Source organism: Amblyraja radiata, chromosome 18 (assembly GCF_010909765.2).
Source record: "Amblyraja radiata isolate CabotCenter1 chromosome 18, sAmbRad1.1.pri, whole genome shotgun sequence".
Lineage (NCBI taxonomy): Eukaryota > Metazoa > Chordata > Chondrichthyes > Rajiformes > Rajidae > Amblyraja > Amblyraja radiata.
The window spans coordinates 24,934,995-24,954,151 of record NC_045973.1 but is presented as its reverse complement, the minus strand read 5'-3'; the positions used below and the strand labels follow the sequence as shown (position 1 = coordinate 24,954,151).

The following is a 19,157-nucleotide window of genomic DNA, read 5'->3' as shown; positions in this document are numbered from 1 at the left end:
TCACTGTAGGATCCCATCCCATCCCTGACTTGTTCTCATAGCCATAGTGTTTACATGGATGGTGCAGCAGAGGTTCTGGTCAGTGACTAATGCGAAGATATTGGAATGATGGACGGAGAGAAAGGCAAGCCCGCAGTGCTACAGGCCCTTTGCCAAACCCCACGGGAGCACCACACTGGCAAATGAGTGCCCTTCTGATGTGTCAGGGTAGTACCCTGGACAGGACAGTGTGAACCATTCATATTGTCTTGCTGTCAAGCATGTTGTACAATATTCCTCCAGTGAATCCCTTAACCTCAGTTGCTTGCAGCTCTTTCATTTTGTCTGTTATGTATCGATGGACTGATGGGGGGAGGTGGATCAAGGAGGGGGGGAAGAATTGCCTGAAGGGGTCGACAGAGGTGGACGAGGCGGGGAAACAGATCAGGGGTGGGGGAGACGGAGCGGGGACATGATGTACAGGGGAAGACTGGGCCCAGGAGGAAGGTAGTTCACGACAAGATGCAAAGGTTGATGATTTCAACTCGACCTATTGGGAGCAGGGACGAACTAAGGGAAACAAATTTCAAAGGGGCAAAAGCCATAATATAGACATTGTGAAAAGATTTCCAGAGTAAGTGGGGGAGAAGATGATTTGAAAGAGCTCTGATTCTCCAATAGGAAGAAAGACCTGGGCTTAATTCTGACCCGCAGAGTTACTCCAGCTTTTTGTGTCTATCTGGGCTTCATTAGAGTTAGCAGCCCACCAAGGAGAGAATGTAACCTCTGGAGGCTGCTTTACACAGAAATAATTCCAGAAGACTGGTTATTTGCAATGTGCTCATTATTAACTGGTATTGGTTCTAAATCTGCTGGATTGCATTGCGCTAAAGGGACTGATAGGTGATTTTTACAAAGCATTTGGACTTTATAAAGAATGGGAAGTGCGAGAGACCGCGTCTGCCAGCATGTATGAAACAACTTACAACATCTTCACAACATAGCTGGTTCGGATGTTCACCATTGGACTCGTAGTTTTATCACAAAGCTCAGGATGAAACGATTGGCTCTGTACAAGTATTTGTCACGCAGTTGGAAAGTTCCACTATCTGATGCTGCTGAAATTCTCTGGGTTTGGAAATCTTGGGCCTTCAAACCTCAACACAATCAGTTTGTTTGGAAGGGGCAGCATTGAGGTGCAGTGCCAGCATCTGGCTCCATTGAATTGGCCGAGCTGAGGGTTTACGCAGGGGCCACCTGGCTGGAGGAGACGGACGAAGTCTCTGTCTTGCTGGCACTGGCTGAGGTGGATTCCTCCTCTTCGAATGGGTTCTTGCCCATGCAAATCGTGGTGATCATGCAGTTACGGAACTATGGGAGAAAAGGAAAGAGAGTTATTCTGCACCCAACAATAAGTCCAGGGAGAGCCAGATCTGAGAGCAAAGTCAGGACCTTGGTGACTTGTCTAGAAAGCCACTAACACACTCAACTTAGAAATTGCATCTCATTTTGCAAGCAGGTATTGGGCACGGGGAAGTAATGCAAGGTCACTGCATAGTGCAGATAGTGCCCAAACATTAGGAAGGGTGCAGAGCCTGAGAAAATACAGCTAGAGGAACAGAGAGAGGGAGACAGAGAGACAAGAATAAAAAGAGAGAAAGTCAGGAATACAAATAGGGCGAGACAAGGGGGGATTGTAGATGTAAGGATCGGCAGATGCTGGAATCTTGCTTAGAACAAAAAGTGCCGGAGTTACACAGCAGGTCAGGCAACATCTCTGGAGGACATGGATAGCTCAGAGGGAGACAAGGAAATATAGAAAGGAACAGAGAAGAGGAATGCAGAGAGAGTGAGAGAGAGAACACATTGACTTAGTCAGAGGGAGAATTAGAGAGAGGAGAGGGATAAAGAAACAAAGGGAGAGGAAAAGGAGAGAGAACGAGAGAGAGGGAAGAATAGGTAGTGGAGCAGAGGGAGGGGAACAGAGCAAGAGAGGAAAAATGAAGAGAGAGAGAGAGAGAGAGAGAGAGAGAGAGAGAGAGAGAGAGAGAGAGAGAGGAGAGATCTCTCGCCTCTCTCTCTCTCTACTCTCTTCTCTCTTCGCTCTCTCTCTCTCTCTCTCTCTCTCTCTCTCTTCCCCTCTCCTCTCTCTCTCTCCTCTCTCCCTCTCTCTCCTCTCCCTCCGTCTCTCTCTCTCTCTCTCTCTCTCTCTCTCGCTCTCTCTCTCTTCTCTCTCTCTCTACTCTCTCTCTCCTCTCTCTCTCTCTCTCTTCTCTATCTCTCATATCTCTCTCTCTCTCTCTCTCTCTCTCTCGTCTCTCTCTCTCTCTATCTCTCTCTCTCTTCTCTCTCTCTCTCTACTCTCTCGTCTCTCTTGTCTCCTCTCATCCCCCTCTCTCTCTTTCACATAAATGAGAAGAAAACAGAGAGAGAAATAAAATGAGGCAGGAACATTGATTGCACGTCAGGAAATGGAGGGCTTATGAAACAAGTCTCAAAGGAAGGACAAGCAGGGAGAAGTTCATGTTTATGGGGATAATTAAGGGCTAAAGGGTTTACTTCAAAGTAAGGAGTATTATGGGTAAAGTTGAAGAACTAGAGCCTGGATCAGTGCTTGGAATTATGATGCTGTGGCCATGACAGAAACTTGGTTGTGGGACATGACTGGCAGCTCAACATGCCTGGATTTCAATGTTTCAGATGATCTAGAGAGGGATAAACTAAGTGATGGAGTTACTTGACTAATCTGTGCCAGCTGATCAATGTGCAGGGTCCAGTAACGAGGAGGTTAAGTAAGTCAAGGTGAGGGAAATGTGGATGACCAAAGGGATTGTTTTCTGGCATTTTGTGTGACATTTTTCAAGCAGGAGTTCATCAAATCCTTAGGCTAATTTATACCAGAAAGATCATATTATTTTTTGCAATTAAATAACTCTGTAAAAGCCAAATTCTGATTATGTTTATGATTTTTTATCATTTATCACCTGATTTGATGGTTTTCTGATGCCTAAAGCATTTGCAGCAACACGTGAGTAACGGTGCCCCTTTGGTCACGTGTGAAATGGGTGATTTAAAAGCAGTGAAACCATTTGTATATTTATTGTTTCTTTTTCATTGTTTATATTTTGTTTAAGCTTTCCATTAAAATACTCAATGATGAATAGAACTTAAAATCACGAAATAAAAATCTCGTTTGCTCACCTATTTTATCGATGTCTAATTCTGAGTTCCCTCCCGATTTCTGACCTCGTCAATGCTAGAACTTTTTTTTTTGCACTCGTCGTGATTAAATTTTTTTTTCAAACAACGCATTGTAATGCCCCTGACATGGACTATGGGCCTCGTGGTAGGTTACGTGGAGACATTTTGCAAGGGAGCTGAGAAATCAGTATAAGGGACAGTATCCAAGTGGTCATGTTGTGGGCACTCTGGAGAATGCTGTGTTCATTTTTTTTTTTGCTTGGACTCATTGGTTTGTAAAAATCTTTTTGCACTTTTTCGTTCTTTTCTCGTAAGTGTTGCTTCTAGTTTACTATAGAAATGTTTAATTCCGTTAAACTTTCATTGCTTGTTGCTATGTTGTTGTGCACTTTAGCGAAGGGAATCGAAAGTGATCGGGTTCTAGATAACGCCATGTATCATTGAAAGTATGCTCCTGTCTACACCGATGCTTTTGGTTCCGGGAAAATTGCTAGTAAATTAACATTGAAATCGATGAAAGGTTACTATTTTTTTTCCATTTATGTATATTAAAATAATAATAATACATTTATAAATTTATTTTCAAATTTTGAAAGCATTAAATTTGGTTGATTTGATCACAAATGAGCTCAAATGGGTCATATTTAGGCCCATTATAACGGTATTTCGTTATAATTTAGTAACTTTCAAATTTGGCCACCCATCTCACAGGTTGGAACCCTAATTTACGGAAACACACATATGGATATGCAGGGAATGGAAGGATATGGATATATGTGCAAGTAGATAAGTGATGGTCTTGGCATCATGTTTGGCACAGGCCTGTTCTTGTGCTGTACTGTTCAGTTTTATGTTAATTGACAGTGAGGTAACACACTAAGACTGGGATAGATATATGTAGTGCCAGAGATATTCAAGTTCAGAGAGAGGGGGAGAGGGAGGGAGGGAGATGATGAGTAAGTTAATGTTGGACTCATACCTGTTTGTTCATCAGGATGTAAATGAGAGGGTTGTAGACAGCTGCGGCTTTGGCAAAGAAAGCTGGTACGGTCATGAAGATTGGGGTAAAATCGCAGCCCTGATTGAGGAAGATGTAGAAAGCTACTGAAGCATACGGCACCCAACAGATCAGGAAGGCCACAACCATGATGATCACCATGCGGGTGACTTCCCTCTCAGCCCTCTGAGTAGACTCGGACTCTTGTTGCTGAGCTGCAGCCTATGGATAAAAAAAGAAGGCAAAGGGAGCAACAGGTTTAGCAGTACGTGTCTCAACATCCACACAGCCTGCTTCAGGAATCAGCTGAGCCAGGCACAGGGCCCTGGGATCTGTATGCTACGATGCCTCATTCACACGGGCCGTGAGTCGGAGGGTAAGTCACTGCTCGAAGTAAAGTTTAGTTCAGAGATGCAGCATGGAAACAGACCCTTCGGCCCAACAAGTCCATGCTGACCAATGATCACCTGTACACGAATACTATCTTAGATACTAGGGACAATTTACATAAACCAATTAACCTACAATTCTGCATGCATTTGGAATGTGTGAGGAAACTGTAGCACCCGGAGATAACCCACGTGACCACACGGAGAAAGTACAAACTCCATACAGAGAGCACCCATAGTCAGGGTCTGGTGATATGGTCACAAGCCCAATTGGCAAAGTTCAGAAAGTGAGTTCACATTAGGCAGGAAATGGTGTTGGGTAGACTGATGGGACTGAAGGCTGCTAAATCCCCAGGGCCTGATGGTCTGCATCCCAGGGTACTTAAGGAAGTGGCTCTAGAAATTGTGGATGCATTGGTGATAATTTTCCAATGTTCTATAGATTCAGGGTCAGCTCCTGTGGATTGGAGGGTAGCTAATGTTATCCAACTTTTTAAGAAAGTCGGGAGAGAGAAAACAGGGAATTATAGACCAGTTAGCCTGACATCGGTGGTGGGGAAGATGCTGGAGTCAATTATAACAGATGAAATAGCAGCACATTTGGATAGCAGTAACAGGATCGGTCCGAGTCAGCATGGATTTATGAAGGGGAAATCATGCTTGACTACTCTTCTGGAATTCTTTGAGGATGTAACTAGGAAAATGGACAAAGGAGAGCCAGTGGATGTAGCATACCTGGACTTTCAGAAAGCATTTGATAAGGTCCTACATAGGAGATTAGTGGGAAACATTAGACCACATGGTATTGGGGGTAGGGTACTGGCATGGATAAAACATTGGGTGGCAGACAGGAAACAAAGAGTAGGGATTAACGGGTCCCTTTCAGAATGGCAGGCAGAGACTAGTGGGGCACCGCAAGGCTCGGTGCTGGGACCGCAGCTATCTACAATATACATCAATGATTTAGCTGAAGTGATTAAAAGTAACATTAGCAAATTGGCAGATGACACAAAGCTGGGTGGCAGTGTGAACTGTGAGGGGGATGCTATGAGGATGCAGGGTGACGAGGACAGGTTGGGTGAGTGGGCAGATGCATGGCAGATGCAGTTTAATGTGGATAAATGTGAGGTTATCCACTTTGGTGGCAAAAACCCAGCAGATGGCTGAATGGTGTCAAGTTGGTAAAGGGGAAGTACAACGAGATTTGGGGGTCTTTGAACATCAGTCACTGAAAGTAAGCATGCAGGTACAGCAGGCAGTGAAGAAAGCAAATGGCATGTTGGCCTTCATAACAAAAGGAGTTGAGTATAGTAGCAAAGAGGTCCTTCTGCAGTTGTACATGGCCCTAGTGAGGCCATACCTAGAGTATTATGTGCAATTTTGGTCTCCAAATTTGCGGAAGGACATTCTTGCTATTGATGGAGTGCAGTGTAGGTTCACGAGGTTAATTCCCGGGATGGCGGGACTGTCATATGCTGATAGAATGGAGCGGCTAAGCTTGTTTACTCTGGAATTTAGGACGAGAGGGGATCTTATTGAAACATATAAGATTATTAAGGGTTTGGACAAGCTAGAGGCAGGAAACATGTTCCTGATGTTGGGGGAGACCAGAACCAGGGGCCACAGTTTAAGAATAAGGGGCATGCCAATTAGAACAGAGTTGAGGCAAAGCTTTTTCACACAGAGAGTTGTGAGTCTGTGGAATTCTCTGCCTCAGAAGGCAGTGTAAGCCAAATCTCTGTATGGTTTCAACTTGGATAGAGCTCTTAAAGATAGCAGAGTCAGGGGATATGGGGAAAAGGCAGGAACGGGTACTGAGTGTGAATGATCAGCCATGATCACAGTGAATGGCGGTGCTGGCTCGAAGGGCCAAATGACCTACTCCTGCACCTATTGTCTATCGTCTATTGAGTTCAATAAAGCAACAGTAAATAAAATAATTGTGAAAGGTTCAGAGGCACAAATGTCTTTTCGGGAAGGGCCTCCAGATTAACACTGCATGGTTAAAGCTTCCTGCCTTCGATGATACCATATCCAAACCACATTACTTCTGGAGACTAAAGAGTGCTTTAGTATGTGTTCAGACAAAGAGAATTTATAAATGTACCTCTTTGACTGTGCAGACCAGACGCCCGTAGCAAAAGAATATAACGATCAGCGGAATAGTGAAATGGACGACGAACATATAGATGACAAAGGATTCATTGTTCACTTCAGGCTTCAAGGTATAGTAGTCAACCCCACACGAACACTGTAATCCCTCTGGGATATACCTACAAAGGAAATGGACCCCAGGTCAAAGAAATCAAGGCAAATGTATATACAGAACCTTTCACAAGCTCAGACAGTCCCAAATTAATAATGACAGCTGCCCATAGTCACTATTGTCATGGTGCTAAATGTAGTTACTGGTTTACTCACAAAAAAAAGCTATTTCAAACATCAGTGATAAAATGATCAAGTCTGTTTTATCAAGGTTGGTTAAGGAATAAATATTAGTTCAGACGCAGGTAAGACATCTCAAAATTAATGCAATGGAATATTGATATACAATGATGCGTTGAACAGGCATAAACAGACTTGATCATTTTATCACTGATGTTTGAAATAGCTTTTTTTTTTTTTTTTTTTTTTTTAAATAAATAAAAAAAAATAAAAAATTGTTCGGCGCGGACTTGTAGGGCCGAGATGGCCTGTTTCCGTGCTGTAATTGTTATATGGTTATATGGTTACATTGGGCATGCCTCTTGCATGGAAGCGAGACCTATGAAATGGAGCCATCCCATAATACTGCATACGAGGTCAGGATAAACCTTCTAGCTTAGTCATTGAGGTGGTGCTTCCCTTGGGCCAGTTAATTCAGTGGCAGGAATGCTCAACTGCCTTAAAACTGGCACCTTCACCTAGTTGTTTGGAATGAGTACGCTGGACCCATCGGGTGCACACAGTGATGTTAATGGCTAGTGTTGCTGCTTCACTGCTCGAAGAAGTTAGATTCAGTACTGACCTCCAAGGCTTTCTATGTGGAGTTGGTTAGTTGGCATGGTAAATTACCCCAGGTGTAGTGTAAATGGCAAAACATTCATAGGAAAGCTGATGGGCATGTGTTAGGGAGAATATGTTCCAGGAGAAAAGGAAACAATGAGAAGGGAGATGGGACTAATAGAATTGTTCTATGGACGCTGGTATGGACCCTGGAGGCTGAATTAAGTAAGTAATTCTGATGGGGTCTACTATAAGAACTTTAAATAGATTTCAACTATTTATTCAGACAGAACAATTCTGGTGTGAGAGATCAGATGCAGATGAGACACCAAATATATTGGGAAATAAGTCTCTGGTGATCTCCCCTCCACAGCCTCCACCCTTATAGTACCCCAACCCCGCACTGCCCATTTTCAACTCCTTCCTAAACCCCACAGGCAGGACTGCGATGGCAGACCCATTATTATTACTGACACTCCGGTCCCACAAAACTAATTTCCAAATAACTCAATTGGGAGTTGAGCCTCCTTGGCCAGTCCCTAATGTCCTACACTCAGACTCCCTTCACTACTTCAATTCCTTGGCCCCTGTTGCCTCATCTTTACTGTGGACATCCAGTCCAATTACACCTCTGTTCCCCACCAGGAAGCCTCAGGGCCCTCAAGATCCGCTTTGAACACAGGTCCTATCATTTGCCCTCTACTAACACTCTTCTTACCCGGTAGAACTTGCCCTCACCCTCAACAACTTTTCTTTTGACTCCTCTCACTTCCTTCAAGATAGTGTAGCCATGGGCCGTCACATGAACCATAGCTATGCCTTCCAAGCATCTCTTCCAACCTCGCCAACTGCACTCAGTGTTTCTGATGTGGTCTATTTTGCAATGGTGAGACAAACAGAGGCTAGATGGCTATTTCACCGGACATGTGCTCTGTCTGCCAACGACTACTGGATTTCCTGCATTGATAACTATTTTAATCCCCCTTCATATTCCAATAGACGTAAATGACCTTAATCCATTCTGACGAAGTGTCTCGACCCAAAACGTCACCCATTCCTTCTCTCCAGAGATGCTGCCTGTCCCGCTGCGTTACTCCAGCTTTTTGTGTCTATCTTTGATCTCCTCCTTTGTCAGAGTGAAACCACATGCAAACTGACGGAACCCAATGGTGTTACCATTGAGATCTACCCGATTTCAAGTAATGCTCCCCTTACCCCCCTCTCTTTTCCCTGCCACCCGCCCAGCCCAGTACACACACATTTCTCCCACCAACCCTGTCACTCTGCTCCTTTCGCGTCCTCCGTACACCCACCCCCAAGTCTCACAGTTCCCTTTCATCCCTCCCTCTCTTCCCCCCTTCCCTGTCCCATTCCACTCGTACCCCTCCATTATATCTCTCCCTCCAGCTTTATATTTCATTCTTCCATTTCTCTCCTTATTTGACACCCTTTTGACTCCTCTTTCACCTTTAACTGTTGTCACCTACTTCATCCATCTGCCCATCACACCTCCTCTAACCTGGGACTTGCCAGGCTCTGTCATGCTCCCACCTCTATTTTCCAGCTTTCTCCCCACTAATCAATTAGGCTGAAGAAGGGTCATGACCCAAAATGTTATCTGTGCATGCAACCCCACAGATGTTGCCTGACCCACTGAGTTTCTTCAGCACGTTACTTTTTTGCTCAAGTTGAGAAGTAACTTAGCTGTTGGAGAGGATTCCTGTGAAATGAGGAACAAGGTGGGAGGCAAAGGACAATAAGGGAATTACAAAGTATCTCTACCTGGACCATCCGACAAGAGGGGGGCCTGCACAAGAGAGGGCCATGATCCATGTGAAAACAACGCCAATGATGGCATGCTGGCTGCCAAATCGGAAGTTGGCCATAGGTTTACAAACAACCATATAGCGCTCAATTGCGAGAACCACAAGGCACCAAAGAGAGACTTCACCTGAGGGACAGAATCAGAGAGGAAAGGTGGTTAATTCATGTGGTTACAAAAACACCAAATCAATTCCACTCCTAAACCCATACATGATCAAATCAAGAAACCCAGCAGCAAAATCACCTCTAAAGACAACAGCACCTCCAACATCATTCAAAGTACAGCAAACTCCAAGAACCAATGACAACGTCACTTCCAAACTAAAAAACAGCAACATATCCAACACACACGATAGCATCAGCTCCAACAAATTAACTTGCCTTCTTCAACACAAGACAATTTTCACAATTTCCAAAACAATCCAACAAAGTGAGTAGCAATAAGTATAATGACATCACCTGCAATATAGCCAAAGACAATAGGAGGCAAACACAACTCCCTGACAAAAACTAACTAGAACAGTTATAAATACGTGATGAGGAAACGTTTGTGAATACAAATACAGGTCAGAGGCAGAGAAATTGCCATTGGGAACAAAGGGCAGAACAATTTTGGTTGTGTCTTTACAGAGGACACAGGTAACTTCCAGATATCTTGAAAAACACATGATCTCGAGAGACAGGGGACAAAGAACATAGAACAAGAATAGTACAACACAAGAACGGGCCCACAATGTTTGTGCCAGACATGTTGCCAAGTTAAACTGATCTCATTTGCCTGTACAAGATCCATCTCCCCCTATTCTTTGCACTTCCATGTGCCTATCTAAAAGCCTCTCAAACACCACTATCGTATCTCCTTCCACCACAAACCCAGGCAATGTGTTCCACCACTCTCCGTTTAAAAATATTTGCCCCGCTCATCTCCATTAAATTCTCCCCTTATCACTTTTATAGCCATGCCCCCTTAGTGTTTCATTTTCAGAGGTTTTACACCAGAAAGAAGTTATACCACATAGCAACAACCAATGCAATATTTACACCATCCAGTATTTACAGCCTTCAAGAATTACACTTGCAGAATATATACCATGCAATATTTACACTTTGTAGAATTTACACCATTTAGATTAGAAAGCATGTAAAATTTACAACAAGCAGAAAGTACATGCAGCATTTACACCATTGCAGAATTGACTCCATGTAGGACTGTACACTGTGATGAATGTACATCATGCAGAATGTAAACCTGCAGGATTAAACATCATGCAGGATTAAACAGTATGCACAAGTGACACCATACAGAATCAATCCATGTGGGATTTAACATCATGCAGAATGTATACATTGCATGATTTACATCATGCAGAACGTACATCATGCAGAATCAACATCATGCAGAATGTACATCATGCAGAATCAATACCATGCAGAAAAAAGCAATGCCGGTTTTACTCCACTGATTGTTTACACAAAGTTGGATTTTTACCTTTCAGAATTTGCACCATGCTGCGTCAGTAAATGCAATATTGACACCGTCTAGCATTTACAGCTTGGAGGATTTACACACACAGAACCAACACCATGCAGGACTTACATTATGTTGATTTTATACAATGCAAGATCTATTCCACAGATTTATGGAGATATACAACACAAGAACAGGCTAACTCATTCAACACCATGCAAGTTGACCCCACCCAGCAAAAACATTGCAGGGTTTACACCATGAAGGAATAACTCGATGCAAGATTATCTCTATTCTATATTTACACCAGGCAAAGTAGGCATGCAATTTTACATTGTACTGAATGTACAAAAGTGCAAGATCTACCTCATGTAGAACAAATTATGTGCAGGATCTACATCATAATGTTATCCAGAATGTACATTGTGTGTTATACACCATTCATTATTGATAGCATGCATATTTACATATCGCCTTACATTAAGCAAGATTTATTGTATACAAGATTTAGACTAGATAAAAATAACTTATTATCTGATTTAGTTACAGCTAGAATTGCAATCTGATCAGTTGACACTGTGCAAGGTTTGTATACCACCTGGTTTAGATGATGCACGAGTTGTATAGTGCGAGATTTACATAGCGCTTGACAAACATGGTTGTTACTACATCTCACAGACTGAATGATGCACATAATACTCTGTTTACAAGACATGCACTTCAAAAGTTACACTCCACAATTAGATGGTACATGATAAATGTGTTAAGAGTATTTTTGATGTGTGTCCCAGAGGCAGAGGGTCGCACAGATGGTTGCAATGAAAATTAGATTCAGAAATTGAAGATAAAAATCATAAAGAATCAATGGCAATACAGCAAAAATTAACACACTACCCAACCAACATGGTGACTGGTTGTCTGATAGACACAGTGCCTAAATTGCACTGTAACTGGTTGACTGATAGACACACTGAGCAACTTACATCAGGACTGGTTGTCTGATACACACCCCATCACACCTACACCATGACTGACAATCTGATACACATAGTGCACAATTGACACTGTCACTTGTTAACTGATTCACACAGTGCACAACTTACACTGTATCCGCTTGTCTGATACAAACACTGCCCAACATGCACTGTGGATTGTCGCACACACATTGCCCAACCTATTCTGTGACTGGCTGTCTGATATACACACACTGCCCAACTTAAACGGAGATTTGTGTATGAAGGAACTGCAGATGTTCATTTAAACCGACACAACGGGACAGGCAGCATCTCTGGAGAGAAGGAATGGGTGACGTTTCGGGTTGAGACCCTTCTTCAGATTGGTTAGAGATAAGGGAAACGAGAGAAACGAAAGATATAGACGATGATGTTGAGAGATAAAGAACAATAAATATAAGATATGCAAAAAGTAATGGTGATAAAGGAAACCGGCCATGATTAGCTGTATGTTGGGTGAAAACGAGAAGCGAGTGCGACTTGGGTGGGGGAGAGATAGTGAGCGAGAATCGTCGCAACGTCGCCTATTTCCTTCGCTCCATAGATGCTGCTGCACCCGCTGAGTTTCCCCAGCAATTGTGTGTACCTTCGATATTCCAGCATCTGCAGTTCACTTTTGAAGCCCGAAACGTCGCCTATTTCCTTCGCTCCATAGATGCTGCTGCACCCGCTGAGTTTCCCCAGCAATTGTGTGTACCTACAGACCATGACTAATTTACACCATAATTGGATGCCCAAATTTGCCCACCTTACACTGTGCCTGGTTGTCTGATGCACACTCTGTCCAACTTACCAATGACAGGTTAACAGATACACACATTGCACAAATTACACAGTGAATTGCCTCATACATGCATGGGCCAATTACACAACTTACACAAAGACTGCTTGCATGATCTGCACTGTGACTGGTTGACTGATACATATATGGCCCAGTTGTCTGATATACCCACACACTGCCCAACCAATACCTTGACTGGGTGGCCGATACACACACTGCCCAACTTGCTGACACTATTGCCAGACAGGAATCACTGCCTTTGGTGACACCACATACGTCTGTGCTCAGGCTTCTGGTTATGGTGCGGCGATCCCAGCCCAAATCAACCTGAATGCTGCCAATCATTCCTCCCCAGCTTTCCTGTCTTTGGTAGCTGTTGCAATCTCAATCATCTTAAACCCCTTTGAAATTTGTTAAAATGCACAAACAATTGAAATAGTTAAAAGCTTAACATCATTAATAAGTAAAGTTAAAGCACTTACTGTATAATTATAAACATTATAGTAAATAGGAATAATTTGACGGTAACTTATGTACTCTATCGCTTCTGACTTTTTGTTCAGCAGACCAGACCTACCGAGATGGTGGGTTTTTGATCAGCCATGGTAGTCTGACCCAGTGCAGGATCTCGGAGGGAATGTCGGGAATCTCAGGAGCTCTGTTTCTCCCCCAGTGGGCTCTGTGCAGAGCCCAGGGAGCTGACTGATTCAGATTTTTACAAATGCTTGCCTCCTTAGACAACCTGGAACTCCTGTCTGCTGCTTTCAGGTTAACCAGTGCTCATTTTCAATAAATCATCGTCACTATTCCTCTCATCTCAACCATTGCAACAAGCTCTGCATTACTGAGGATCTCTCGATAAACCTGACACTCCCAAGGTGTGGTTCTTGCTGCAAGCAGAATCCACTCCCCCCCCCAAACCTGAATATAACTAGCCTTCCACCTTCCCTCTTCTAGAGAAAGATGGTCCATGCCGTTCAATCTCCCTCATAACACCTCTGTTCTGATGAATCCCCTTTGCAATTATTGTCTGTAACCTGGACCTATCCCATGTGTGTTCGCGAGGTCTGATATGGTCAACATGATTTACATGCATTCAAATCCAGAAATAAGTCCACCCTTCCGTTGCTGTTTGTGGAGTCACAGATCTATACTGCATGGAAATGGGCATATTAGCCCAACTTGTCCATGCCGACCAGGTTATTTATCCAAGTTTGTCCCACACGCCTGTCTCCATCTCATATCCCCATAAACCTTTCTTATCCATGTACTTGTCCTTGTATTTTAAATGTCATAATTGTACCTACCTATACCACTTCTCTGGCAGCTCATTCCATATATGCACCACCCTCTGTACAAAAAGATTGCCCCTCAATTCCCCTCTCAACTTGAATCTGTGCCCTCTAGTTTTAAACTCTCCTAACCTGAGGAATAGACTATGGTGGTAGAGTTGTTTTTAAGTTTGGTAGGGCACGAACAGGCTATGGACTTTGTGATTTTATAAACCTCGACAAAGTCATTCCTCAGTTTCTTCCACGCCAAGGAAAATGACCCATCCTATCCAGCCTCTCCTTAAACTGAAAGCCTCCAGGACCAGTTATATCCCTGTGAATCTTTTGTGTCCCCTTTCCAATTTAATGACATCCTCATGTAGTTGGGTGATGAGAACTGCATTCCAATTGTGGCTTTACCAACATCTTGCACAGCTGTAAGGCCAAATTGATTTGCCTTGTATTTGTACACCTATGCCTGTTCATCCCATTCACACATTCAGATGTTTATGGTCCTAAAATATCTCAGTTACTTTTTATATACTTTGAATCATTTTGTTCAACGATTTTGCTTTTTCAAGTTGTCTTCTTTCACACACTCTTCTTGTTTCAGTTTAGTGCTCCTTGTGGTCTGACGGAAAATAGTTCAGCAAAACATTTAAGAGTAGGTTGTAATTTTTATTTGCGTAATTATTTGCAGTGATCAAGGTTGGAACGGCACCAGGACTCTTCCCTCCGACAGCACAGCAGAGGAAAAGAAAATGGGTAAGTTGGGGGGAGATTGTGGGGAAGTGTGATGGGAGGGTGGGAGAGACTGAGAGGTGGGGGAAGGGGAAATGGGTAGATGGTGGTTGGGAAGGTGTGTGGATATTGGTAGGGGAGTGAAGAATGTGGGTAGGTTGGTGTGGAGTGTGGATAAGAGGGTGAGGATGGAGGTGGTAGGGTATTTCTTTTGACTCTCATACTAACCAGGACCTTCTCCATGTTCATCCTTGTTTCACTGATCCTGAGAGAGCCCACAGCAACTGGATCTCCCCTCCCATCCCACGCTCCTTCTGATTGCTCCTCTTCCATTTCACAAGAGAAAAGAGAGAAAGACGTCTCTCTGCTGCAGGGACACCAGTCCGAAACAGCATCCTATCTATGCGGAGTTTGTATGCTCTCCTGCAGTTAAGCAGGTTTCCCACCTATGTTCTGGTTTCCTTCCAAATTCCATAGATCAGCTGGTGTAAATTACCCCTTCATGTAGCTTAATGACAAAAAATAAGTAGAGGGTTGTTAATAAGGTAGGCAATGTTGCAAGAGTTTTGTGAAATAGCAGAGGGGTTATGGGACCGAGAGCCAATATGGATCCTGCAGCTAACCAGCTTCCTTCTGCCTCCTGGTGAGTAAGTTGGGTTAATGCAATATTGTGCACCACATGAAATTTCCTTGCGAGCAATAAGGGGCACGGGTTGCCTAAAGTTGGAGAAATCAATGTTCATACCTTTGGGTTGTAAGATACCCAAGCGGAATATGAGGTGCTGTTCCTCCACTCTGCATGTGGCCTCACTCTGGCAACGAGGGAAGCCCATAACAGAAAGGTCAGTGTGGGAATGGGAAGGGGAGTTCAAATGGTTAGCAACCAGGAGATCCAGTAGGCCTTGGCGGACCAAGCGCAAGTGTTCAGCGAAACGGTCACTGAGTCCACGCTTGATCTTGCTGATGTACAGGAGGACACATTATGAATACTGGATACTGTAGATGAGTTTAGAGGTGTGCATGTGCCTCTGTCTCACCTGGAAGGACTGCTGAGACCCTAGATGGAGATAAGGTATAGGAACAGTTGTTACATCTCCTGCAGTTGCTGGATAATATATCAGGGGTGGGAGAGGTTTGGAGGGAAGGGATGATGAGTGAACCAAAGAATTGTGGAGGGAGCGGTCTATGCAGAAGACGGAAAGGGGTGAAGATGGGAAGATGTGACTGGTGGTGGGATCACGTTGGAGGTGACAAAAATGTCACAGTATGATGTGTTGGAAGCGGAGGCTGGAGGGGTGAAAGGGGAGGACCCTTTCCTTGTTCTATCTGTGGGAAGGGGGAGCAAGAGCAGACTACAAGACATGGAAGAGACGTAGGTGAGGGATCCATCTATGACAGCCGGGAGAAAACCACGTTTACTAAAGAAAGAAGGCATCTCAGATGTCCTAGAATGGAAAGTCTCATCTTGGGAGTAGATGTGGTGGAGACGAAGGAATTGAATGTAGGGAATAGCGTCTTGGCAAGAATAAGGTTGGGGGTGGGGGGGGGATAGGTGTGGTCCAGATAACAGTAGGAGCCAGTTGATTTATATTAGATATCAGTTGATAGTTTGTCCCTTATGATGGAAACAGAGAGATCAAGAAAGGGGAGAGAGATGTCAGAGATAGTCCAGGTGAATTTGAGGGGAGGGTGACCGCTAGTGGTAAAGTTAATGAAGTCCACGAGTTCTGCATGGGTGCAGAAGGCAGACCCAATGCAGTCATCGATGTAGCGGAGAAAGAGTTGGGGGTTCGGACAGTGTGCACCTGAAACAAGTTTGATGTAACTGACAAAAAGGCAGGCATAGCTGGGACCCAAGCAATAAAATGTTTTGGGGGTGTTGACACTGGTATAAAGTAGGCACAAAGCACATGAGGTGAGGTTACTTAGGGATCTTTGACGGGACCAACAGGTTAACATCTCATGGGAAGGCGGCATACCTGACAGTCACTGACCAACAACATTGTTCCCGGATGGCACCAGAGACACGTACTCAAGGCAGTCACCCCAGCCTTGCACCCACAGACCCGCACCCTCACCCAGCTGCAGGAGGTGAGGTTATGTGCAGTTCTTGTGTTCAAGGTGTCACTCTGCAGCAGAGAGCACAATCCAAACCTAATCTCAAATATCAAAACAAGGTCTCCATAATGTTCCATCTCTTCAGCTGGACACCAAGGGATTCCCTGACAAGTAGTCCACTGATTGTTGGGAATACAACTTGTGGAAACTGTGAACGTTACGATTTAAATCAGATCTAATAGGAGGATTTGATTTTGAAACGGTTAGCAAATTAATCATTTTTATTGTTTATTAATTTATTTCCCTTTGCATCAATTTAATTTTCCATCAGCAACTGGAGCGTGTCCAATTGGGTTTCCATCTCCCATTAGTTTTCATCAACCCACTCCTCTCTTCGCCCAGAACCTCTTCCGGCTTTGTCAATGACACGACCTTCCCCATCACTAATCTGTAATCCAAATACTCTGAGCTCCACGCGCACCTTAATCAGTAAGTCTCTGCAAATCAGTTTTAAATGTTGCAATAAGATAATCGGCAGCAGTAAAGCTGACTGTTCAAATTTTCTAGGGAGAGTCCTCTAACATCACCTTCGTTGGAAGTGAGCCCAGATTAAGTGAATCAGTTGTCGTGTGTAATGTGTTAATATCACTGGACTGCTGACTGAAGATTCTCCTCCGACCAAGGGCTGGCTGCTCGTAAAGCAGTCCTTCCGAACACCGTAAATTTCAGAGTGATTGGTTGTGCAAAGTAAGGATGTACAGCGAAGCACTCTGAAATTTACTCCATCTATTCTATTTAATCTTGCTCTAAAACCAGTTTAGATACTTTGGTAGTTTAGGGGACTTTCTTTTGTACTTTTTCGATCTATCTTTTCACTTTCTATTTTTTTCTTTTTTTGTTTTCTTTCTCTCTTTTTTCATTTTCATAGTTTAGGTTACAAGGTTAAAAGCGAAGCTGTGCAATAATTGTATAATTTTAGATGCCAAATGTTTTATCTCTGTACAATTGCTGTACAAAAATAAAAAAATTAAAAATAAAAATAAAATAAAACCAGTTTAGTTTAGTCTTCCTGCAGTCACACTTATACCCAACATTTCCTTATTTTCTCTCCACTACAACCTGTGCCTCCTGTCTCCCTATTGTTTCCTGACCATGAGTCAAATTGCTGGAGGAACTAACTCAGCGGGTCAGGCTGCATTTGTGGATGGAAATGCACAGACGATATTTTGGGTCAGGACCTGGACCACATGGATGGAGTAGAGGAGAAATAGCTGGTCGAGAGAGATGAACTAATGGGGTGGGGACAAGAGGAGACCCCACTCAAAACATTGTCTGTCCATTTTCCGCCACAGATGCTGCCTGGCCCACTGGATATATCCAGCAATTAGTTTATATTTTGCTTCTGATTCCCGCATTTGAAATTGACTGTGTCTCATACTGTTTCCTTCCTATTCCTGAAGATGGACATAACTATCTCCTTCTCACACACACTGTTGCATCAGGACTGTGTGTCCCTCTTCCTGGACCGCCCTGCAACGTTTTGCACCGGGCAAACCCACACCGGGCACTGCTCTCATTAGAGCCCGCCCCACGGTGACCACAATGCAGCGATTGATCATATTGAATGGCGGTGCTAGCTCGGAGGGCCGAATGGCCTTCTCTTACACCCCTTTTCTATGTTTCCCACCAGCGGTCCGGTTTGAATGAGCCGCGGGTCCCGTGTGGTCCGGGCAGGTGCCGCCCCTTCCCCGGCCCGGCCCGCGTCCCATCCGGCAGCTCACCCCCTTCCACCCCCGGGGAAACTGGCCACTGCCCGGCGGGAACCAGGACCTCACCATGAAGGAGTCGGCCGACCACTTACCGCCGAGCGTGGCGAAGAAGCCCTCGAAGTTGCAGCCGGAGGGTCCGAAGATGAAGTAGCCGTTCATTGAGGTGATGATGGTGGTGGTGAAGCCTCCGAAGACCATGAAGAGATCGGACACGGCCAGGTTGAGCAGGATGTAGTTGAGGGGCTGCCGCAGCTTCTTGTGCTGGACGGTGACTAAGAGGGTGAGGAAGTTGACCGGTAAACCGGTGAGGATGAGGAAGAACATGTAGGCGGCAAGCGCCGAGAACATCCATGGCTCGCCCAAGTAATACTGGGGGTACTCGAACGGGCTCCTCACTATCCCCGTCTTGTTGGACATGGGGACGTAGAAATTCTCCCCCTCTGTGCCGTTCATGACTGCAGTTGGTTGCGGGACTGGGCAGAGGCAAAATGTGTCGTTCTCTGCACCCGAGGGGAAGGGGTTGGGGGTGGGGGTGTGTAAACCGGTGAACTCCGATAGCTAAAGTGACTATCTCCCCGCCGGGAGCTCCCTGCCCCTTATAAAGTCGCGGCCCCAGATTAACCTGGCCTGCTTGTCAGCAGAACGCAATTTAGGCCATCGAACAACCATAATAATCCAGCC

General features: G+C 44.4%; 1 protein-coding gene across 1 annotated transcript; it reads right to left on the bottom strand.

Moving 5' to 3' along the window:
* Window positions 1-878: 878 nt before the first annotated feature.
* rho (rhodopsin) lies at window positions 879-18,936 on the bottom strand. Its single transcript, XM_033036884.1, has 5 exons — window positions 18,569-18,936; window positions 9,334-9,502; window positions 6,674-6,839; window positions 4,160-4,399; window positions 879-1,350 (listed from the first exon to the last, which is right to left on the bottom strand). Exons 1-5 carry the CDS (start codon window positions 18,927-18,929, stop codon window positions 1,222-1,224), a joined length of 1,065 nt encoding a protein of 354 aa, XP_032892775.1. The 5' UTR covers window positions 18,930-18,936; the 3' UTR covers window positions 879-1,221.
* Window positions 18,937-19,157: the final 221 nt, after the last annotated feature.